This window comes from Hirundo rustica, chromosome 13 (genome assembly GCF_015227805.2).
Source record: "Hirundo rustica isolate bHirRus1 chromosome 13, bHirRus1.pri.v3, whole genome shotgun sequence".
NCBI classification, from domain to species: Eukaryota; Metazoa; Chordata; class Aves; order Passeriformes; family Hirundinidae; genus Hirundo; species Hirundo rustica.
Window position 1 is genome coordinate 5,052,068 of NC_053462.1, and position 24,433 is coordinate 5,076,500.

General features: G+C 41.0%; 2 protein-coding genes across 2 annotated transcripts in view; one reads left to right on the forward strand and one right to left on the reverse strand.

Moving 5' to 3' along the window:
• Positions 1 to 17,542, reverse strand: part of KLF13 (KLF transcription factor 13) — a 30,629-nt gene extending 13,087 nt beyond the window's left edge. The window contains exon 1 of the mRNA XM_040077554.2: positions 16,584 to 17,542. Within this exon, the coding sequence (XP_039933488.1) occupies positions 16,584 to 17,124 (541 nt within the window). The 5' untranslated portion in view covers positions 17,125 to 17,542. The remainder of the gene's footprint in view (positions 1 to 16,583) is intronic.
• A 2,023-nt stretch (positions 17,543 to 19,565) lies between these two features.
• TRPM1 (transient receptor potential cation channel subfamily M member 1) overlaps positions 19,566 to 24,433 on the forward strand; it is a 121,366-nt gene continuing 116,498 nt past the window's right edge. Inside the window, exon 1 of the mRNA XM_040077202.2 lies at positions 19,566 to 19,751. The gene's annotated coding sequence lies outside the window, so the exon portion shown is untranslated. The remainder of the gene's footprint in view (positions 19,752 to 24,433) is intronic.

Below are 24,433 nucleotides of genomic sequence, written 5' to 3' on the forward strand. Positions count from 1 at the left end.
AGAAGGATGATTATTTAAACATCTATTGGGATTAGAAAGTAAAAAATCTCTGTAAAAGAGCCTCTGAACACATCTAGGCATTACTGAATGACAAAACTAAATTATGGTGATTTTTTTTTCCCTTTTCCATTGGTCAATTACACTTTTAAATAAATATACTTGAAAAGAATACTTGGGTTGAAAATCCAAAAAAATCTATGTGCTAATCAGCAAATCTGACCTATTGCATCACCCCAGCTAAGGAATTTCAGCCTAGTATTCTTGCCTTGAGCCAAAGATTTGTTGTTTAAGGAACTTTCTTCATTCCTTTCATACAAAGATTGTGGCTTCATCATAGGTCAGAAAAGCCTGGCCTCTTAAAACAGACTAACAGTGATGATGGTATGTGGGATTTAGTTATTTTTCTGTCTTGTTGATGAGCCAATTCAAACCTTTTAAAGTGACAAGGGACAAGAGGAGGGCTCTCCAAATGAACATAATCATAAGCATTGTTTTTATTGAATGAGTCTAGTTAAAAATTGAAAATAATAATGTGGCCCTTGATGAATCCATGTGCTGGATTGAGGCCTTGTTCAGTCACCTGAGGTCTCGTGTTACTCCTGTTGTAGCACGCTAACAATGCTGATTTGTTGTCTGCTATGAGCTGATTTCAGCTGCACCTCTCACCCTCTGTTAGAGCAAACACGATGATTAATGACAGCATTATGCAGACAGCAACTGAAGCCAAGAAAACAAACTTCCCAGACTCGATTCTTCCTCCTCCAGAAGGGAAAAATGTCCTTCTGATAGCAGAAACAACCAATCTAATGTATCTACAGGGAAGGTTAAGGTACCAACAGAAGTACAAGGTTTCCATTGCAGACTCCTGTCTGGATCCTTCCTGTGCTACCTCAGAATTGCTCAGTCTGTTATCCAGCCCACTCTGCAAACCCAGAACTGTTCCAGATCAGACATCTGACTGTTAGCAGCTCCATGGACACTCCTTGGCATCCCATCCTTCTTCAGGCCCCTCTTTACAGTGGACAAAAATATTACATTCTCACTATAGGACACTTGCGCCTCTCCTTCCAGTCTGGGAATTGCTCTTTGTGAGCCCAGGATTATGTGCCGACAGAGCTCACAGGCTCTCAAGCCATTCATCCTCAGTGGTGTGTGGTCATTGCATAGAGGAATTATATATGTAGCAGAGTTAACCAATAGGTCAAACAGCAGGAACCAAAAATGCCACATAGTGACTTCTTAATGTCATAACATTTTTCATGAGATTCTTTTGCATACATATCTCCATGGATAAAAAACTTGAACCTGAAGATGTTCGTACTCCAAGAACGCTTGAAATCAAACTGAAACTTGGTAAACCATCCCTGTCTGTACAATGACCACAGGAACAACCTCTGCAGTGGTTTAGACTGCTCTCAATGAAAGTCTACCTCACAAATGTTCAGTTATGGTGGGTTTCAAAAAAATTTGCACAGTAATGTTCATAATCTCTGGTTAGATGTAAATGTTTTAAGTGGGAGAGCAATTAAATAGGTAATGACCAATTGTATCAATCTGGTGTGAACTGTGGGTGAATTCATGCTGAAATTGGGAAACTGGCTGCATGAGCTCTGCCCAGTGGTTGCATGAATAGCTGCAAAGGAGTCATATGACCTCAAGAACCAGTCTTTTCTCTGTTGACATATCAATGATTTTTTTTTTATTATTCTATTCTACTAAAAACAGGATAATGCTTGTAAAAGCAAAGCTTAGCAAATTAACCAAAGGTTGTCCTGCTATGCAAAATAACAGACTAAAGGATTATTCATCTAATCTGAGACCTGCACTTTATTTATCTGAGTTCTGGAAGACATTGAATGTCATTTGCCTCCAACTGAAGTGCACATACTTTGGCATGAACAGACCTCACGGGTAAGTTATGACATTTCATCTGCACAGCAGCTCCCAGGATTTGGGGACAGGATGAGATTTCATTTTGCTAGAAGCCAAGCAAACAGAAGTTAGTGTAGTTGTCTTTGGCTGTAATTGTGAAATGTCTCCTTGTGAACTTTTGATCTGTTCAATCAACAACATCAGAATAGCACAGCATGCCTGAAACATGGGGCTTCAGCATTTATAAGCATAGCTAAAGCTGTAAAGCTAAGTGAAAAATCTGATACTGAGAGTTTATTGCAAGTGTATGGAAGAGAGAGGGAGTGGGATTCCCTGTTATTTTATTCTCATTCTGGGTAGATTGTTTGCCAGAGAGCAAGGTGGTGTTGAAGTAGTTTATGAGCAGCATCTGCCAATGGCCATACTGAACATCCAGCTTTAGGGAACAGGCAGCTCTGGAAAGTAGTTTTATGGGCTGATAATCAAACACTAAATCTGTTGCTTGACACAAGGCAGCTACCATTCAAGGTATGCATAAAACTATTGCATACACACCAGAATCTTCTGCCCAGATTGTTAAACCACCCTCCCTGTTTAAACCAGGCTTCAGGCTTTTTGTATACGATAGAGGAATTAGATTCTATTGTGACAGCTGTAATGTTCTAAACTGCCCACTTCTAAAACAGGTCAACTTTTTAGAAAAGACAATTTGCAATTCATCATTCAACTCTTGCAAGTCTCATTTGTATGTCTTATTTTGTCAATACTTTCCCTGTTTATTTTGCATCTCCTTGTAGTCTCCTTGCCACAGCTATATGAAAAGGAAAGAAGAGCACCAGTTATCTGCTCCTTTCCAGTTTCAGCTTTTTTCAGTCTTTTCTATGTGTTAATACTTTAAACTATAAATGCTTTAAGCACATACCCATCCAAGTCTCATTCTCATATGGAATCAGAAAATAAGTAAGAGAAGGTTTTCAACACTTCTCTCATTAACACCCAGGGTGTGACACAGCCTAAGTGCAGCTCAGCTGCTGTGACCCCCCGCTCCTGTTTGATGTTGGTTTTGAGGACAGCTGGTGCAGGGGCTGAAGGAGTCAGCCCCACCAGCTGTGCCTGACGTGGGGGGTCACAGCGTAGGAGAGAGGCCATGGCCAGGGCTGGAATTGAATGAATGGAGCATTTGCTGGATTGTGGAGGATCCGAGTCACGAGCCAATTATCTGAGTATGACTCTGGATGTGAAACATTACTGAAAAGCTGAGATCTTATGTAGAACACAGATACATTTCAAAGTCAGCTTTGTCAAGGGCATCTTGAGATATATAACATACATAACTCAAAAATAGAGAAGTGTTTTCAAAAAACTATCTTACCATGGACTCGCAGAGAGAAATCAACTGGATTACATTTTACATGAGCAAATACTACTTTCACTACTTTTCTATCTCAAAGTAGTATTGAAAAAAAATCTATGTGACTTTAAAATTTACTAAAATATATATATATATATATATACACATCATGGCCTCTTTAGCAGTTCTGTCTCCCCTTGCCTGCTGCACCCATGTCCTCATTGCTTGCCTTTACAGAGCACTCTGTAAAGTGTTAAAACTCTGTTAAACCCAGTTATACCTCACTGCAGAATATGGTTTATATGTATGAATCATGTCAGAAGTGCTGCCCAGCAGCTACCATTTATTTAAAAACCTTATGACATGTAAACCATTTCACCTTGTGAGAGATCAATGATACTTGAGCAGAAATTCTTCATTCTATGGGTCCATACATGTCAGGTAAAAATTCAGTAGCTGTAAATGTAGACAAGTTGTAGTAGAAAGATCCCAATTACTTCCCAAAACATAAATTCCTAGTGCCTCCAGCACATTTATTACTGCTCTTCTACACTTGTTTGATTAAGTGTGCAGGTCTATTCTCTAACAGGCCTGTTATTCTGGGTGAGGAGAGGAAACCCATTGGCCTTTCTGGATTTTTGAGGTGGAGCACCTGTTCCCTGCATTTGCAGGAAATTAGCTGACCACACTTAATATGCCTGATGCACGGGAGCTAATGAAGTACTCTAAAATACAGGATCTTATTGTGGCCAATTTTTTCAGAAGATTCCTGGGATAGGGAAATTCTAGGAAATATAATAGGAATGCATCATTACTGTGAAATTCTAAAAGATATCAATGTCAGGTAAGTCTGCAGGCTAACTCCAAAACCCTATGCACAGCGCATAATTTTTACTTTGAAAAAGATCACAGAAGTTCCCTGCTGTTCTTACTTCCATTTGGACTCCTGCTCAATCCAGTCCTAAATCTGAGAACCACAAAATGATTTGAACCTGATTTCCTGTCCATAGTCCTAGCTCCTGAGCACAACTCTGGCAACCATGGGTCTTGGGCTGAGATTCAGGAATTGCAATGTGCAGAACTGCAAGGTTCATAAACTTGAGTAATAGGGAGGTTCTGTTACAACAGACAGACTGTGAATAAACCCAATGAAAACAGGAACTGCAGCTTCATGAGTTGTGGTGCTGTATCCTGACTTAGCTTTGAGGGATTGAGATGATCCAATTATTGCTGTTGCAACTTGACAGTGCCAAATGGGACAGCTTATTATTCCTCCCGAAAGACGTGATCCACAAAGTACTTTGAACTTGATTTTCAGCCAATAGGTTGGAACTTGTTTTTACTTACTTTTTAAAATTTGTTTTTACAGCTCAGTTTTAGAATTTGTGAATAATGGACAAATAAGAGAAAAACTTAAGTCTTAGAAAAATGATTCATCATTACACTGCACAAAACCAGGTATGTGTTTAGCATTCTTTTCAGAATAGAAATACCTCAGCACTGTAAAGTTGTGTACACCATGTTGTCTGCATGCTCATCGAGCTGTGTTTTATAATCAGAGGAGTCAAGCACAAGACTGATCTAGGAACTCAGAACTGTTTTTACATTTTTAAAAAATTAGATTTTAAAAAAATCCAAAGGTGGTCTGATTACCAAGTGAGAAACAGCTGTGCAGTGAAAGCTACTGTTCTTACTGTGTTTGTCTGTGAAACCACAACAAACATACTCAAATGCAAAATGTGCCAGCACAGTCACTTCTTCATAAAGGGAATACCACAGACCTTAGGTTGCACAGCTGAGAACTGTACAGCCTCCTTAGAACTATTTGATAGAAGCTGTCATGCGATAATTTGGATTTCTTTGCAAATGAGACTGGAACTCAGTTCCTGCACAGCATTCAACGAAGAAACACTATCAAGCACACCAATCACTTCAGCTCCTCGTCTTTCTGTAAGAAATTCATCCAAACATCCAAGAAAGCACTTTGCATGCCAACACCAGGAAGATGTAGCTTATATCAAATTAGTTTGTCTCTTGCAAACAACAGTGGTCATATCCAGTTGACAGTGTATATGCATAATTTTTCCAAGGATACTCTATACACAGAACCAGAGCTGGCTGTTGTAAAGAAGCTTTAAGCAAACATTTGCACAGAAGTTCAGCAGAGGTATGGAATGTTTTTCCAAATGAATTAGTCTGTAATTCACCTGCAAATGTTAACCTTAGGAGCACAAACTGATGACATAACCTCAGAAAGTACAGCTTTTCAAGAATTCATTACAAAAGCAAAGCACCAGCCAGATAACATTCTCTCAGAACATTTTTGTAACTTATATTTCTGATGAAGAAAAAAAAATTAGTAATTTTTGCCTTAAGGACAAAAGTTAATCTAGTGATTTGCACAATCAAGGGCTAGTAGTCTATTGCATGTAGAAATTAAATTATGTGCCTGTAAACAATCTGTAGGAACAGGATTCCTTTTTTCACTGAGAGGTTTGGTGTTAGATGGAAAGGAGGGAAGTACTCAAATCCTTATGAACACAAACATAGTGAAAGGGGAGAACTAGGATTTCTTCATGTTACAGAGTCCTAAAACCTCAAGGAATTAACAGCAACCTATTAAACAATCTCATATGAAATTATAGGGAAGAGAAAAGGAAGTATCAAGCAAAAGACATAGGTTTAAAATAGAACATTATCATAGAGGTGGTGTTGTTTCGATAAAGTCAGTGATATTATTTTCTCCAAAGGCCATATTGATCAAAAAAATCACTTTCAGAAATGCAGAGAAAACAGATGAGTTCTACATGACTTTTCACCAGTAAGCAGTGTTAGCAAAAAGTCTCTAAAATATGTAGCCCTTTACCATGTAGGCCCTTTTGGTATGAGTCAGGTGAGAGTTTATGCTTGGAGAGGAAAGCTGTGTTTGCTTAGTCCACACTGCTTACTGGAAACATCAGCCAATTCCAAATACTGCAGTAGGGTAAGAAGCAGAATCACAAAATGTTCTGTTCTTTTTTTTTTTTTTTTTTTTAGGAACACCCCTTTGGGGACTGACTAAAACTTTTCTTAGAAGATATTGGTGCTGAACATCTGTACTTTGACAAGCAGTGTTTAAAAGCTGTTTCTCATTACAGTTTTGTCTCTGCAGTATATTGTTAGAGCTTTGTAAATTATCACTTTAGTATAAGGTATCTGACAGTCATGTTCCTAAACACATTTCATCTGCACACATCCCAGTTAGAGAAGTCTGGGACAAGGTTCACGGTAAAACATTTGTGCCAGCTGTTGTCCAATATTTGCTTACATCAGTGAGCACAGCAAAGATAACATTGTAAACTGCCCAACCGCTTCATCCTCTGAAAGCTACCAATGACACTTATTAATTAAAATGGCTCCCCAGAAGTTAGACTGCTAAATTTGCACTCCAAGCTCCAACAGATGCTGGCTTAAATCAAGTCTGATTTGGTCAATGAGGTGTGCTCTTAATGATACTATCCTGCAGACTGAAAGGAGATTCCAACACAACAAAACTCACTCAAGCTGAAAGAAAATGTGGGAAAATGGGTGTAAATCTTTCAGAATGGTAATCGCCTCGATCTCGTGTGATATCTGAACTCGTTTGCAGATGACATGTTAAGAAAGCTGTGGAGTACTGGAACAAACTATGAGTAACACAGTGTTCCCACGACTTTTGGTTTCTCTCTTCTTAAGGTTATTGTTTCAGACCCCCCCACAAACTCCGGCAGCCATTTGAAAACTTACCTTAGCAACAGTGTAAGTGTAAGTGCAGGTAAGGGCTGGAGGTTTTGGGCAGAGGGAGAGTTCTCCCTCCAGGTTCCACTATTTGAGCAATGCTGAGTTAATCTACCAAGTTGCAACAGCCCCTTTCCCCTTTCAAAGCCTCAGCAGTGCACAGAGGAGCAGCAGAATCAGAGTTGGGGTTCACCAAGAGTTATATTTAACTGTGTGAACTCACTTCTATGTGTATTATCAATGCAATGTTATATATATACATAATATATTTGCAGGTGGTGGGTTAGGAATACGTTTCTTTCCAAATGAAATGCAAGATTCTGTGCTTAAAAAGCCCCCATGTGTGTTTCCTTATTAGGGATACAGAGTTGGGTTTTTTTAAGACAAGGGGTTGGTGATTAGCTAGAGGTAGTCTTACCTCATGTCATACAACTTGAAGTAAAACCGATTCTATTAAATTCACACATAGCATCTACTAAAATTAGCAATCAGTAATTAGAATTACTTTGTCCCATGACCTAATTCTACATCTCCTCTGTTATTTTATGCTAGTAACACTATGTAGGGGTAGCTATAAATTCCAAAGTATTTGCTTTTCTGATTGCTCATCTATTTGCTCATACATTTCTATTTAAGCTAGAATTTGGTTCCAAATGTTGCCAATCTGAGACATTCTTAAATGCTAGTGAGAAGAATTCAGTAGTTTTCAATGATGAAAGCTGGGGGAAATAGAAGGTGTAAGTACGGTACATCTTTGCACAAAGGAGAAAAATGTATCAATGAGAATCTTGTCTGAAAGTAATCCTTTGGGGTATCTAATAAATTCAGTTTTGTTTTGGCCATGTTAGGAGAATTTAGAAGACATATTTACAGATACATTCTGGGTTTATTACACAGTAAGACTAAACATTCTATTGGCACTGCTTGTATAGACATATATACAGCAAATGGAAGTTTCCACTGACTTTGAGGGGCTTTCAGTGCTCTATGAAGAGTTTCACATGTGTAAGAAAGCTGCATACAATTCACATAGGGCTTGAAAAATATATCAATCACGAGAGCAATCAAAAACTGCCACGGCCCTTGTGTATTAATGCTCGTCTGCAGTCCTTCTGCTGGCATTTAAAAGAGATTGCAAATTAAAATTCAGTAAGCACCTACATATAAATAACAAAAATTAATCTGTGGTTCCGTGAGGTCTTAGCAGCATCTCTGTTCTATTTGTTACAGCAGAATAAGGCCTAAACTGCTAGATTAAGAATGTAGGAAAGCACTATATTTAACTGTGAGGTTTGCAAGAATGTAAAAGTCTCTACAATCCCACTCCAGTATGTAAATTCATACCAATGTAATTTCATTTATTTACCCCAAAGCTGCAAAATAAATATTTCACTGATCTATTAGGAAAAAGCTCATCATTTAACCCAAAAAATTTGCAGGAAACATCTGAAAATGTAATAATCCTTCTCAGCTAGCTCCATTCTGATTTCCTCTAGTGGAAATACTGACAGCTGTTTACTTTAAAAAGCTCAATACATCCCCTCTGGCTGCTGTACCTCACCTGATCTTACTCTGGAAGAGATAGCATTTCTGCTGCTCTCCGTCACCAGCTTTAAAAGCTACTGTTGAAGGCAGTATGGACATAACCAGCATGCCCATTCTGCTGGGTATTTGCTGTCAAGGGATATTCTAGCTGGCTGCTGGACCGAGACAGATGGAAAGATGCGAAACATGCAGCAGCAACACTGTTTTTTCATAGGATTATTTCAAGGTCTTCTATTCCAGAACCTCATATAACTTGTAACCAAATAATACAGAGTGGTCTGGTAGAAGTATAGTGTGCAATAAATCTAAGATAGCTTATTGATCCATTGACTGCAACATCAACAGATACCCAGTCACCAGTATTTTGTCTTTATTTCCTGAAAGCACTCCAAAAGGACTGTAAGTGATTACAGCAAATCTTTTCCTTGCACTAGAGGTCATTTCAGGATATGCTTACTTTAATACCATTTGACTTGTGCCAAGTTCCTGGTTAGTAAATGCTTTTTATGTTAAGGCTGCAAAAAAGCTTCTGAGGTCGTTTTTCTACAAGTAACCACAACGGTGTCACTCTGAACTTCTAAAAATTTCTCTTTTATATTAAGTGGAGGCCCTGTAAGATCTGCTGAATCTGCAAGACCTGAAAAATACAGGATATGTATGTCTGACTTCAGTGCCTGCACTTAAATAACCCACATTGTCTAGCTATTGTTAAACCGAACACAGCAAGATAATGATCTCACTGCCCATGCAAATCTACCTCATAAAAGCCAAGTGGGTAACAAAGAGAAAAAAGTATACCTATAGAAATTCTACAGAAAGGACCCTTCAAAAGTTGTCCTGCATTTGAACAGCAGAGTATTTTTTTGGCTCTGTCAGCACTGACTTCCAGACAGCTGATCCAAGACTGGAAGGGGGTGGGGGGAAGTTGGAACGTGCTTAACTTAAAAAACAGAACTAGAAACCACATGTCCAATATAAACAAGTTCCAGGTTTCTGCTCTTGGACGTGCCACAACCATGTTCAGCCAGACAATAACACAATGGAACAGTTGTGTTTTAAATGGTTAAAGGTGCCTTCTTTTCAGATGGAATCCGATTTTGAGTTTGTTTCATAAGGAATTACAGTTTAGCAAAAGGTTTGTTTATGCAAAACTTCTGTCACATACACTTTCCAGTGTCTTGCAGAGAAATGCTACTGCAGAAAAGTCTTCTGCAGATCATTCTGAACACTCTTGTCCACAGGGCTGTGATTAATTTATGGGCTGTGATTAATTTCTAATACAAACACAGCAATAAATTGCAACTGTCCATTCATTAAAACCCTCGCCAGTTTACTCCCAACTATTTGTAACTATGTCTTGCCACTGAGATGTGCTACTACCAGTGTCTAGGATGAGGAAAACAACTGGAGGGCCATCCATCCTCACTACTTCCAATAGTGATAGGTTTCATTGCACTGGACCTAAGCCCCACTTCCGTGCTAAAAGAAAAATGGTTTGTTGAAAGAGAAGTCTGTTGTTTCTGATTTTTCATTAGACTCCTAGTTGTAACAATGACAAGTACAGTTTTACTTTAAATGCTTTTTTAGCTACAATATCTCTATTCTGTTGTTACCAGAAACTTAATTTCTGGTCTTTTGCATGATTAATATCTCCACAAAGACTGGGGAGAAAGAGGGGGAAAAGGAAATAAAGGGAAGCCTTTCACAGAGAAACGTGTATAACCATCAGGAGAAGTAGTTCCCCCTAATAGCTAATATTAATTAAGTGTGTGGTAAATACAGATGTCATCCATGGATTCTCCATGCAACTACTTTAGCCCTAATTCTTTTGCAGGTGAATTAACTGAATCGTATTATTCAGTTCTGAAGCAGTCATGTAAAAGGAGTGGATAGTAGTTCTATTTTATTTCCTGACTTTAGCTTCTTCTGAAACGTGTTTAAAAATTTGCTTACTCTTTAAGAAGTTTGTGCCCTGTGTTTATTTCAAAGACTTTAACATTAAGAAACTTACAGCATAATATATTTTTTGTTATCTTCAATGTACACAGATTGTTTGATCCAGGCTTAAAATCAATACTTTTAAATAAGAACTTTAGTCTCGAGAATTGCATTGTAGGGTAAGGACTTGGGCAGGGCTTTGGGGAAAGTTGTTCTATGTTTTCTACTGGCTTGTTAATGTGTTGAAATTTTGTTAGAGGAAATAAGAAAGGAGTTGAAGAGCTCTTTCAGAGGAAACACGAACAATGCTTTGAAAATCTGTTACTGTTTTTAAAAATATAGGCCTATTAAAAGAGTTAAGATTATCAGTTTTCAGAAGAAAAGTAGCAGGCTTCTGAAATTTTAACACTGAGAAAGAAGGCTTACACTTTAGGCTGGAAAGACAACTTCTTTCATGAGGCTGGTATTTGTCCAGAAGCCACCATTTGTGCCCATCTCAGGAAAAAAACAAAAAAACAAAAAACAAAAACAAAACAAAAACAAAAACAAAACAAAAAAAAAAAAAAAACCCACAAACCACACCACAACCACCACACAACTTAGAGAAAATGTTTTGATGCAGTCAGCAAGGTAAGGAGATGGAAGGTGCTGAAGGGACACAATAGCCTAGAGGTACCTTGCATCTTTTGGATAATCTGGGTTTATGCTAATGAGCCTGAAGGAAGCATACAGAGCCTGTGAGTTGTTTCTAACTTTTAACACAAGAAATCAAACCCAGGAGGCCCAACATGCAGAGGGACAAATTCATTTAGTCTATTCTTTCACCTTTGGGAATTCTGCGTTGGGGAAAGGCGTTTTCAATTTCCTCTGGCATCCTGTTCAGAGGGAGTGCAGCTCCCCATAAGTCCTGGTATGCAGGGCAGCCAAACTGCCAGCTCAGGAGGGTGGATTGAAGCACCAGCACCAGTCATCTCATCCTGCTGTACACAAGAGCTGTCTGCAGTCCTGCTTTGCCCTGCTCTCGAGTGGCACAGAAAGCCCTAGATTGGGTTTCTTCTCTTGTAATCTTTTCCTGCAAAGCCTTGGGTCTTCACCAACACTGCTCACCTGCTATGCACACGAGTCACTGTGTGCCTAGCGACAAGCTAAAAGAAACCTCGGCCAGGTCTAGTCCATGGGGTTTTATTTAACTAGCTATGTTTCTGGTAATTGCCAGGTGCTAAAATGGAAGATAAAGTTTATTTCTGTGATAGAAAAACTTGCTTCTTACATTGGTTAATTGGTTTCTACACACATGGATAACATCTTGATTTAGAACTTAAGGAAGCTGTGCTTTACTGTTGTGTTTTGAATTAACATAGTGTGAGCAATGTTTACTCACTTACTACAACCAAAAGTGAAATCCAAAGCCCTGTTTAAAATGGATTATTTGTATTTTATATAAAGGCCTCTTTACCAGCCTGAACATAGGCCATACTCCTGTTTCCAGCCTAATTGTTATGCTCTTGTCATACTTGTCACAGTGAGGTCTGATCGCTTTATTCTCAGGTTGCTTTCAAGTAACAATTACATTATTAAATTCTCCATCTTCCCATATACCAGCTCAAAGTCATAAAAAGTCATCAGAGAAACTGATGGGTAAAAAGGGTACATAAGTTAGAAAAGAACATTTTTTCATGCAGATTCATTAGTGTTGTCCTCAAATATGTGACTATAGAGATTTAATGTAAAGAAATGGAAATGAGTTGGTCTTTTCTACCTATTTCAATTCAGCTAATGAAAAAACGTTAGACTAAAAAGAACAACAGATGCCAAGTAATGTATCTTCCACAACGGCAAGGTTAAGCAGGCAGAACACATAGCTGCCCAAGCTCACTCTGCCAGCTAGAGATTGACAAAGGTCTTGACCACTTTCTCTTGGATGAATCCTAACCTGAGCAAGGATAAGATAATTAGGCCTTTTCTTCTTCCTGTGCTTCAACAGCCACCATAGAGATGGTTTAGCAACAGTGCAGAGAAGCTATTGCTAAGCCACATGGCTCCTAAGCTGGTTTTGCTGCAAGACTAAGACTCCAGGCTGAGCCTGAGGCCCACTTCTCCTTAGCTTCTGCTAATTTGTGCAGACTCCTTTAATTCTGATGACTGACTGAAAAGCTGCTTCTGTGTTATGATGTGCTGCTTAGTGCTTAGAACTAGTAAGTTTAGAAGGACAGTTCAATGGAGTTAAATGAAGGTTTATTTTGTGCTTTTTCTGCATTCATGATGGTGATGATGTGATAATGGAGATGGCTAAAAACTTGAGAGGTCACAATGATTAGGTGGGAAGCTGCAATACATAGAATTCTTGTGATCCCTGCCCAAAATCCCGTCAGTTTTTCTCTACATATAAATATGTAATATAATGCAATAAACTGGGACTCTACAGCCTCTCAGAATGCAGTGGTCCTGGACAAGGCTCTATAAGATTGTAACCTGTAGATAGGTATTAGGCCCTGTACTGTCTTCCTTCTATCACTAGTGCATCAAGAGACTAACTGGTTTCCAGTAATTCCAGAAAATATCCAGACCTTTGTGCTGAAAACCTGCTTAGATGAAGGGGAACTTTGTCATGCGAATTATTTATTTATATGTTTATTTATTATGTATTCTTTATGTATATATATTTATAGATTATTTGTTTATATTAGTTAATTTCTTTATATTCTTTATTAATTTTGCAAGTCCTTTCTGTTTGGGAATTTTCTCAGCGGAGAGAATTTTTAAAATCTGTGCATCAGTGAAAACTTTTGTATCAGTGGGGTCAGTATAGCTTAGGACAAATGGGAGTGCTGCCTTTGTAGACCACAACACAGCTTTTGAGATCCACAGGAGCCTTAGTGGAAAAGTATTCAGACATGACAACTACCCACTGACACTAAATATAACTTTCTGGTAAACATTAAAACTTCAAGGGCTTTGTGGCTGATGATCATGTTCAACTCTGGGACATGCAGTGAGAGACTAGAGTGGAAAACATAAACATGAAAAGAAACATAGGGGGATGGGAACTTTGAAAGCTGGGGAGAGAACAGATTTTGGTGAAAAAAGTGGGGTTTTTTTGCCTGGTTCAAGGGTTTTAAGTTTAATAAAGGTGAGGTATTCATATGGCTGAGACAGATAAGCCAGTAGTGTACCAAAAAAACAGAAAAGAAACTGTGAATTACTTCAGCACATTTTGTCCTAATAGGAGTACTAAAAAACATTGTACGCTGAAGTAAAGGACAAAAAGCAGATGCTCTTGGCATTTCTTGGTTCTTCTGCTTTAAATAGGAGAATTAGCATCCTCTGCACTGTGGTTTTTACTTTATGTATTTAAGCTCTGGCTTGATATCTGGCTATAACTGTCAGAAGGATTTCACGTAGAGCACCAAACAGCTGAAAATTGTGCCACCTTTGAGTCCCTATCAATGTGGGCTGGATTTGATGCAATAGTACTTGGAAGGCTCTGAATCTCTTTGACATAAGCTCAAGGACCTGGTCTATCCTTTCTCAAGTTATGCAGAGCAAAACCTTTACTTTCTCAGCACAGTAGCAGACAAGGACAAGCAAGTTCCTAAAGCAGATCATAAACTGTTCTTTTCAAGTATCTCTTGCATGATCATCAATCATCTTCTAGCCTGCAGTGCTGTTCTCAGCCTTCAGGTCACCCCTAAATACCAGTTCATCTAGTCATACAGCACATAGAAGTTTTTCTCCACAGCAGAAGTTTTGACTGTTCTCAGAAAACAGGTTTGGGACTTATTTGGATAGCTGTTTAAAGCAGCTTCCATGTGTACCTGGAGTACTTCCACCACTGCTCTGTGAGGGGGATAGCCATCACCCTATCTATCAGACAGCTGGGCAGACTGACGTGTTACTTGACTCGTTCAGGATGACTAAAAAGCAGAGGAGACCCAAAGCTCTCGTTCTAAAGCAGTAAAACACCATTATGTGTTTTGTAAGAACGACATTTACCAGTCCTGGAAGTGATCACTTTTTCTTTTAGCTTAACTCTTGTTGTCTTACAAACTTTTTTCAAGGCTTTTTTTTTTTTTTTTTTTTTTTTTTTTTTTTTTTTTTTAATTTTTGAAAAAAAAAAATCAAACACCTTAGAAAACATTCTGCAAGGAGACTAAGAGGTATTTAGGCCTGTTTAAAACTCAATCCAAACAGAGACAGACCTGTTGCCAGTGAGGAGGGAAACTTGGCATCTTTGCTTAAAGCTTCCCACACAGACACTGGAGACGAAAGAAAACAAAAGAGCTGTAGCCCCCGAGGGTCCTGCCACTCCCTGGGCAAAAACAGTCCCTTCCCTGCTTTTCCTTTAGCTCTCAGACACACACACGTGCTCTCCTAGTGCCATTAGTTACAGCAATAACCAATTGAGCCCTACAGTCCTGGAAAAAAATACAGGAAATGAAGAGTTAAAAAAAAAAAAAAAGGAAAAAAAAAGAGAACTTGGAGGCGAGCCAGCGTCCCCGAATGACTCCGCTCTGCCGGCAGCTGGAGCGACACTCCCCGCCGGCCCTGCCCTCCCTCCTCTCCCCGCAGGGCGGGCATGCCAAGCCCTCCTCTCTTTATCAGGGGCTGGAGTTCCCCTTCTTGGTCTCTGGTTGGTTTGGAAACCCAGAAACGTTGCTAAATTTATCTTTTGCTTTCAGGAAAATGGCAAATGCCAGCAATAAGAATGCGAAAGAACTGTAAATTAGTGGAGACAATTCCCTGCAAGCCAAGTGGAAACACCTTTTCTGTATAACTCCCAAGGCGGCAAAAAGCAGTTACACAGTGCAAAGCAGGACAGGCTGCCTGGGGTGCCAGGAACACGCTGTTCCCTTGGCTGTGTGCCACAGGGAATTGTCCATCCATATGCTCAAATTTGATGGGGCTTTCTTCTCTCCCACAGGGAGCAAAGCATACCGTCAAATTAGAATGGCTCCTATTTATCTCAGGAAGGCAACAGGAAAAGCTGAAGGCATATTGAAAGTAGGGCCAGCATGGGTGAGGCTGACACCTCAGAGCTAAAACTGCTCAGGAGTTATGTCATGCTTAGTTCTGAGGATCTCTTTCTTACTGCTCTTTTTAAGAGAACTAACCGTGCATCTCAGTAAACTAATTTGCCATCTGAAATTACTCAGTGGAACATCTTGCACAAGTGTGCTCTAGTCAGTGTGGTGCCCTGACACATGTGCTATGATTGGCGCCTTCAGCAGAGATTGGTCTCCTCAAATTTTGGTGTCCCATGTCTGACTGGAAGCTATTCTGTTTCCCAGCACCAGGCAGAGGCGTGAGGTGTGGCAAGTCATGAGGCCCATTTCAAGATGGCCCTCCTAATACTTTCAGCGCAACTTTCTCAACGCTTGCAAGACTTCCACTTTTTCTGTGGGTGTGTCTCATAAATTACAGTAGCAACAAAAAAGTGCTCAGCCTTCACCAAGAAGTAAGCATTCAACACGGATGAGTACAAGTTACTGGTTGCATTCAAATATCTTTTTCTTTTGAATTCTGTTTTACCCAGCTGCCAAAAGCATTTCAGCCACTGCCCATATCCCCCTCTCTCCTCACTCATGGTGTCTCCTTGTGACTCATGTTCAGCCTCTCATCTACCTTCTGCTTACTCCAGCTTTCACAAAGTGTCTGCTAAAGAAAGAAACAGACACACAGTCATGTAGGTGCCTCTAGAACATTTAATTTTAAAATATCAAGAATATTGATACTTGCATGGGAACTGATAAGCTGCTATAAAGAGAGGGACTGGAGCACGGAGTTAAGAAAAACGGGGAGGTAAGAAGTACTGGAAAGGGAAGTAGAAGACACACAGAACAAGAAGGCCAGCAGCTAAAAATTACAGCTTGGTACAATCCACACAGATGACCCACATGCCGTTCCCTGTGACATTAATAAAAAAGGGCAACATTAGCTTTGAATCTATGCCCAGTAAGGGTTTATTCCCAGAGGGTTTTTTTTTGTTGTTGTTTGGTTTTCCCGAGCTTGAGTTCCGAGAGATGAAACCGTAACAGTGGCCAAATAAAAGTTTGTTTGGTTTTGTTTTTCATTTTAATTACCAAGCTGTAACAAATAAATCTCTGGCTGGATTGTAACTAACCTGTATGGGTCCTTAGATGAGCTTTAAGATGGGAAGATTTGCCATAAACTTTTTCACACCCCACATAGTGGCATTTGTGCTTTTTCTGGGGTGATCCGGGGTCAGTCCAGCTTCTTATGCGTTTGTTCTTTTGTCTGGGGCTTGGCTCAGTTACTGCAGCCGGGCTAGTAGGTGTGGCTGCTCTTTCTCCTCCATGCTTACCAGCTGAAGACAGACTTTCTTCCCCAAACTCCTCAGGAGCAATAGAAATGTGTATTTGTTCTGTTAAATCAAGCGTCTCTGTTTTTTCCGTCCTTAGAGCAGGTGAGTTTGGGACATGCTGGTTCAGATCTGCTAAAATGCTGGCTACCACAAGTAATGATGATCCATTGTCTTTCCCGGTTTCTCTGACTTCCCGTCTCTCTTCTCCATTGGATGAAGGAAGTATTGCTGCATCAGGTTGGGGATCAGGCTCCCCTTTGGGACTATGGATAACAGCACGACTCGACATAGAAACAAGGCACTCTGCTGCAAAATGATCCACATATGCTGCTGTTGCCATTTTTCATAAGTTTAAAAAGAAATCCAAACACTCGAAGACAAAAAAAAAGAAAAAAACAAACCCAACACAACAGCGCTCTTTCCCTTCTTAAAGATTACACAAGCAGACTTTTCCCTCCCTTATTTCTTAGGATCGGTTTGTAGGAGCAAAGGCTGATTTAGCAGCCATCAAACCCACACTTTGTTCGTGACGATCACACCCAGCTTGTCACTAAATCGAAAAAGCGTTGGCGGTCCAATGGAAGAGAAAAAGAACAGCAGATAGATCCTGGCACTGGCAGCTTGTTGCTCGGAGTATGGATTAATGCCGTTTTCTCAAGAAGGCAACGAGCTGGCGATGCGGTCTCGCAGCCCTCCCATCGCGCTGTGACAGCGGACTCGGCGCTCCCCGTTATCGCTGCCCGGAGCCGCCCGGACCCCGCGGGGCGTGGCCTGGGGAACATCTGGGCGTGACGTCACGCGGGGCCGCAGCCCGCGCCGGCAGGTGGGCGGCGCGCGCGGGGGGCAGCGCCCGCCGAGCCGAGGAGGCGCGCGATTGGCTGGCGGCGCGCGCGGCCGGCACCGTCCGCCCCCGCCGCGGCCGCAGCGCGCAGGGCGGCGCGCGCGGACCCCTCCGCAGGCCCCGGGCGCGGCCGCGGAGCCGCCGGGCCTTTCGCTCCGTCCCTTGCACCCTCTGACGGACGGGAGCGGTTCGCTAACATCCGCGTTAGAGCTGCACTGCGAGGAACAACTTAACAGGCGCTAAACTTTACAAGATTAAAACGTTGAGAAGTTGGAACCCGTACAAGTGATACGAGGCTGCGCGGTTTGGTCCGCAGCTACACAGATGGAGCTCGGGTGTGGATTTTAATGGGTTGTGACAGGTTTAACTAACTGCCAGGGAACACACTTGAAATCACCTTCCTGTCAAAACTCTAGCACTCCGCAGCCTCTGGATTATTTAAAAGCACGAATGCAAATAGCTTGGGTTTCATTAATATTCTCTGCTTGTAAAAGATACGGCTCGGCCAGTTTCACAGAGATTAATTAATGCCTGAATCAACGAGAGCGTTGTATGTGTGACTTACAGAGTAAAGAAATGCATCTGAATGGAGATCTGAAAGCACTTGTGATACCTATTACCTTTTGCTGGAACATGTTTCTCCAGACTAATTCCTATGAAATTCATGCCAAAGAGCAAAGACAGTTTTTTTTCTCTGAGACAGAAATGATCAGAGGAGGGTTGCTTTGGAAGCCCTTCTTTCTGGAGCAAAAGTTTTGTGGAGTTTGAGGGGGTGTGAGAGGAAGTGAACATCAGTTCCAAAACTAAAATAGTTTTGGTGTTAGGCTGAGTAAAAAGTTGGTTTCATACATGCGAAAATACCACATTCAGGAGTAAATGTGTTATAACTGCTTATGCTACCATTGTGCTTTGTGAACAAATGGAATTTATGTTTGCATGAAGCACTGCCCCTCAGGGCTAGGCTCATGGGGTAAACTGTGCCTGCCACAGTGCCCTCATGTCTGCTCAGAACACCGTAGCCTGTGGTGCTGTCTCTAGCAAAGAGAGAAATAAGGCACAACCAGTGCAGGAGGATGTGGTTTAATGCTGAATCGAGACAGAACATTTTGATGCAAATGTACCATACTATACCATTTGTTCTGCTGAGCAGATCTACAGGAAATGTTAACACATTTCCAAATAAAAAGGTTGAGTTTGGGACTTACCTGTTAGATGAAAAAGGACTTCTGTGGAAAACATCTTTATAAGAAATATTAGTTGCCCTCAAGCTCAGCCTCCTTCGTGAGAGAGAAGAACTGCTTAAGTAGACCTACCTGGCAGTTCTTTAGTAGTAGATTCAGAGAAGAAAACCTGCAGCTCTTTTAGCTTGAGAAGAAACAGGGGTCGTTTTCAGGGAAGTGAGGAAAGAGCAATACTTAGGCACAAGTTCTCAGTCTTAACTCCGGGATCAAGGACTATTATGAGAAAATGTACAGTAAAAGGGAGACCTGGACTATCCTGGTTGCCAACCGCCAGCGGGCTTTGCCTCAGCACTGATGGGGATTCCAGAGGCTCCCCGGTATTCTCCGCGCCCTCAGCCCAGCGCTGCTGGGGCCCCTATCCTACCGCCTCTCCTCGACGCTCTCTCACCCCGTCACGTTCTGTTCTGGTCGTACTCTTTCCCACTGTGTAGCAGTGGCTTCCTCGGAGTCAGAGGGGCCGCTGTGGCCAGTCCCGGCCGGAGCAGAGGGGCTGGCAGAGCCCACAGGGTGCCCGGCGGATCTCGGGAATTCCCGCGCTCAGCGTGGCCCTCACAGCCTGCCCGGCGTGAGGGGAGAGCCCCTCGGGAGAGACGAGAACTGTGATTGGCTATTCTGGCCCACTCGGGGCGGCTCATCCAATGGGGAAGGCCCTTATATGCCGTGAGAGGTGTCCCTCAGGCAGGTGCCAGAGCGGGCGGTTGTGCGCCGTGGTGTCCGTGTGTCCGGCGGTGTCTGTGGGCGGCAGTCTGCTGTTGCTCATGTTTTGTGGTCATGGCATGAGCGGACAGGACACGGCTCACCATGTTCCTGGGATCTCTGGCCAGCGGAGAGCGGCACAGCGTCGTCTGCACAGCCGGGCCCGATGGCAGAGGCGCCTATGAGCGGGTAATGGCTGAGGCAGCTGATGGCCGGGAGAGGGTCGGACTTTCTTTTTCGAATGATCTGTTGAGTTAAAGCCTTGTCCTGATAGCAGCTGCGGTTGTATGGGAGTGCCTTTCAGGTAAAACCAGTGGCCGTAACCAAGCTCCCCACGGTCCATGGCCTCTCCCGTCGTTCTGCCGATGTGCTCTGAGAGCTTGTGTTAGTACCGGGCTGGGCATGTGGCACAGCGGGGTTCAGGGCAGGGGGGGAGCTTGGGGACGGGGTCTGCTTGGACGAGAACTTGCTCCTTCTCAGTTTGGATGAATCCTGTGTGCTTCCTTCTTCATTTGGGAAAGAGCAATGTTGTGAATTACTCATAATAGAAAGGCTTTTATATATGAAAGAAAAGTTAATGATATTTGGCAGATGTTTATGCAGTCCGGTTAGGGTTCATGTATGACTCTCTTTTAAATTATAACTATGAACAAAAATGTGCCTCTGACTTTCTAATAGCTCACTAAGAGTAAAAAAAAAAAATAAATTGTCACGTCTTGCACACAGCCAGTGTGAAAGTCACTATTGCTGCATGTTGGAGAGCAGGCTGTGAGGTAAGTGTATTTGTCACGTGGATATCATTCCAGCTGCCCGGTGGGACCGGCTTTGGCTTCAGTGCAGCCCTGCAAATCTCAAATGCAGCTCTGTGAACTAACAGCAGTAAATAACCTCCCTGCAAGCAGCAGGGGTAGGGGGTCGGTCTGCTTTGCAAGGAATTTTAGTCATTACATTAGATCCCTAGAACAAAAACAATTTATGGAGAATCGCTAGACAAAATACTATGCCCATTTATCAACTCTTTCTTATAATGATATATATTTACCTGCCTATTAGTTCATTGTTAATTATTGCTTGTTATTTTTTCTGATTAACTGGAAAAGTGAATTTCTGTAAGTCCACAGTAAATCTCAAATTTACCTCTATTGAATATCTTACACCTGACCTGTTCTCACCAAAGGAGGTGTGTTTTGAAACTGAGATTACAAAAAAATTAATAAAAATAGATCCCACCACCTTATCACCTTATTTGATTTTCTTTATTTGATTATATTGTTGATGTGTTCTTATCTGCAGGCATTTGTCCCCTAGACTGAGGTGACTTTTCCCTCTGCTATGGCACTATTTTTCTATCCACTCAAGAAATACAGCCTTTTTTTTGGCAGAGATTTTTAATATTTATTGTTTTCATATTACATAAGCTGCAAGTGCATAGAAGCAGAATAATTTTACATGGAATCCACCCTGTTTTGCCCTTCCCAAAATAGTTCATTGTTTTAATTTACAGGAATAAGAAACTCTAAAATGCTTTGTGTAATGAAAATAGTTTTATGGACTGAGTTAACAGGAACTTTAAACAGAATAGAACAAAGTCCTTCTACAAATGCCAGACTGATGGCATGGCCAAAATAAAGAAATAATTGAGCTCTAGCAACATTTTTTGTAACTGGTGTAAAAACTGTTACTCCGATTAAAAGTTTGCTGTAAACCAGATAATAGTGGAAGACTACAACATGCAAAATTGGGCAATCTAAAGGAATAATTTTATGAGTGGGAGATATGAGGATTTTTATCTGAGAGAAATTGGTTTATTATTCTGATGAACATTAGAAGATCTGAACATGCAGTTTTGTAGTAGCAGACATTTCATTTGCACTTTTCCTACATGAGTTTGCTCAGTAATTTTTTCTCTTTTCATAACTTCTGCTTTAGATCCAGTGAGTGAGATACAAAAACCATAAGCCACAGGAGTGCAGTGGACTTCAGGGGAGTAACATTATTTTATATCACCTCAGGAAGCTCTTTATGAGAACAGGAAAAGGAAAAGGCCACATAGCCACTCTCCCTGTTTCAGTTCCTACAAAGCATCTGTAAGATGAAAATATGTAGTTTCATTTTATTTTGTCTATGTAAATAGTTCCTTTCCCATTAAAACAGAAGGAACAAGGAAAAAAAAGGAAACAGAGAAAATGGCAGATGTCTCTGCCTGTGTTCTTGTAGCTCTAATCCTTTGAGAGAATCTGCTAGTCTGTACTGATGCTTTCTTGTGGTTCTTCATTAGTGGTTTCATGGTTTGAGTGAGGGAGCTCTGGAAAAAAAGGGGAATAAAAGGGGATAGAATTATAGAGCCTATGGCCTGCAACTCTCTCAAAGGTAAGCTTGCCTAATATTGTCTCTTTTGTTGGTATCAGGTTCATGATAATGCAGAAGTGCAGAAGATAGGGAGACAATGAACAGGTTCCTGCCAGAAGTGAGCCACACTCTCCCATGAATGTTTGCACAGTGTTGCTTTTACTAAGTGTCCTGGTGTCTTAGTAAAAGAGCGAGTATCAGATGTTTAGCCTCATCTTAAGAATCCCTTTAGCTCATTTTAATTTGGACAAATCACTGTGTTACATCAAGTAATTGCTTGAATTCATATCACCATCACTAATAAGTTGTTGAAGACTTCTTAAAAAAAATGAAAATGCTCTAGTGGTTTACAATTGGCAGTACTTTTGCAAAAGATGGAGGTAACACTTGAATATTAAAAAAGTCAGGAAGCCATTTGCACCTGTGAGTCAGCAGTCAGCAGCTTTGACATTTCAGAAACACAGCAAGAAGCTTTGGAGGGCTGAGAAAGCACTGTAAGCTCTAGTGACAGCAGTGTGCTCTGCCACTGAGCTCCCTGGACTGGCTGTGACAGGAATCCAAAATGCCAGAATATTGCCCATTGTGCTGTTGATTGCAACTAAAGATTGCACACAAAATGGGATAAGATATTGGTATGTAAGTGATAAAAGTACAATTAGGAAAATTAACTCTGAAAGAAAAAAAAATCTCACATTTAAGAAGCATTTTGATTCTTTCAGGAGATGGGACACAAAAGAGATTGTGTTTTCTGGAGTATACTACATTAGTTTGTGCTATTGTGTGTGTTGTGGAAAAGAGAGTTGAATATAAATGTAAACACATTCTTGCACTGAGCAGTGATTGAAAGGTTTATTTTTTATTTTTTTTTCAGCTGGTCATTTCTGCAGTAGGAGGCTGGAGTGACCAGTATGGCAATGTAAGGGGCAGAGAATTGGAGAATCCCAACTGGGCTCCCTCCCACTGGTCTGGGGAAATTGGTATTTACTGGTGAGGTACCTTTGTGGAGAATGCTGAAAGCTGAAAAACTGAGGGAAGCACGTTTGTTGTTCAGTGTTTAGTCCTTTTCTGTCACAAAGCATGAAATGGTAGTTTAGATCTTAGATGTGAGCAGCAGTGATGTATGCGAACTGAATCGATTTTAATGGATTTCTTGGTAGGACACAATGACACCATCAAAGCCACCATGTGTGCAAATAATGCTTGTGAATGTGTAAGTGGCCACACTGACGGGGGCGGGCGGGGCTCTGGGGTTCCTTGCATGCTTATCAGGCTCTCTGGCTTCCAGGCATTACCCCTTCCATACTGGAAAGCCCAGAGGCAGAGGTCAAGCGCTCCTTTGTGAACAGCAAACCGAAATTTTGTTACCTGAAATTCGGTTTCTGCTTCAGCTGTCAGACATTGCATTGATTTCAGCAGATCACAGGAGACACCTGCAGTTGCTATGCTCATGGCATTCTTTCTTACAGACAGCCTCTGAGACAGCTATGATCAAAGAAATATCATGTATGAGGCTGTAAAAAATGATTTCTCTAGTTTCTTTCAGCCATGAAGCAGGAAATGAGGACTTTGAGGTGCTAGTGCTGTTTCTTGCAATGATGATGAGCTGGTCATTGTCAGAAGCTGCACAGTGATCAGCATCACTGAGTACAGCAAGCAGGCCTGTGCCATGGTGTGCCTGACCTCTGCAGCTGTGGCACAAGAGTGTCTTGGTTCATTTCCGGATACAGACCTGCTTTTCTGCTGTGGTCAGACCTCTGAAGTGGTGACCCACAAGTAAACATTCAGGATTTTTTGCTGTTAATTTTCTTTTTTATCTTCTTTTTACCTTTCTAACTTCTAATTTCTATAAGGATGCTGTTCATCCTATATTACAGAAGAGCAATTCATTGAGAGCCAAGCTGTAGGTCAGTGGTCTGTAACAGAGTATGAAAAACTTCTGGGTGAAGGAGTTATGTTTGATGGCCAGTAGTTCTGAGATATCCAATCATAAGTCAGCAGCTGCACCAGTAAAGGACCTTCTAGCTGTTGATATAAAAACTTAATATTGGGAATTGCAAATTTCCTGCCATAAGAAAATCGTAGAACTTGAAGGGATGACGTGAAGTTCTGTGCCTGCTATGTATTTGTGAGGAATATGGTCAGAAAAAGAAAATAACTTCTTTTAAAAGCAACATCAAGTTGAATAGAGCTTACCAAAGCAAAGGAAATGTTCAAGTACAGCAAACATGGGAAGGTAAAACGTAAAATAATTACTTCCTCTATTTTCACTCTGTAACCAGATTTCTGTCAGGTTTTGCCAGCTATGAAGCAGAAAGTGATGAAGTTAGAAGCCATGTATTGAGCATAATCACTTCCACTGGATTTGATCCGAAGAATCATTACTTTGAGCTCAGTTTAACTCGTTTCAGTGTTGGTTTTGGTCTTTTATGATTTACTCATTTATTATTTCTGTTTCTTAACTTCTCTGTGCCTTTTGCAATGTGTGAATATTGCATGTTGTCACTTCTGCTAAGCTTCTTTTT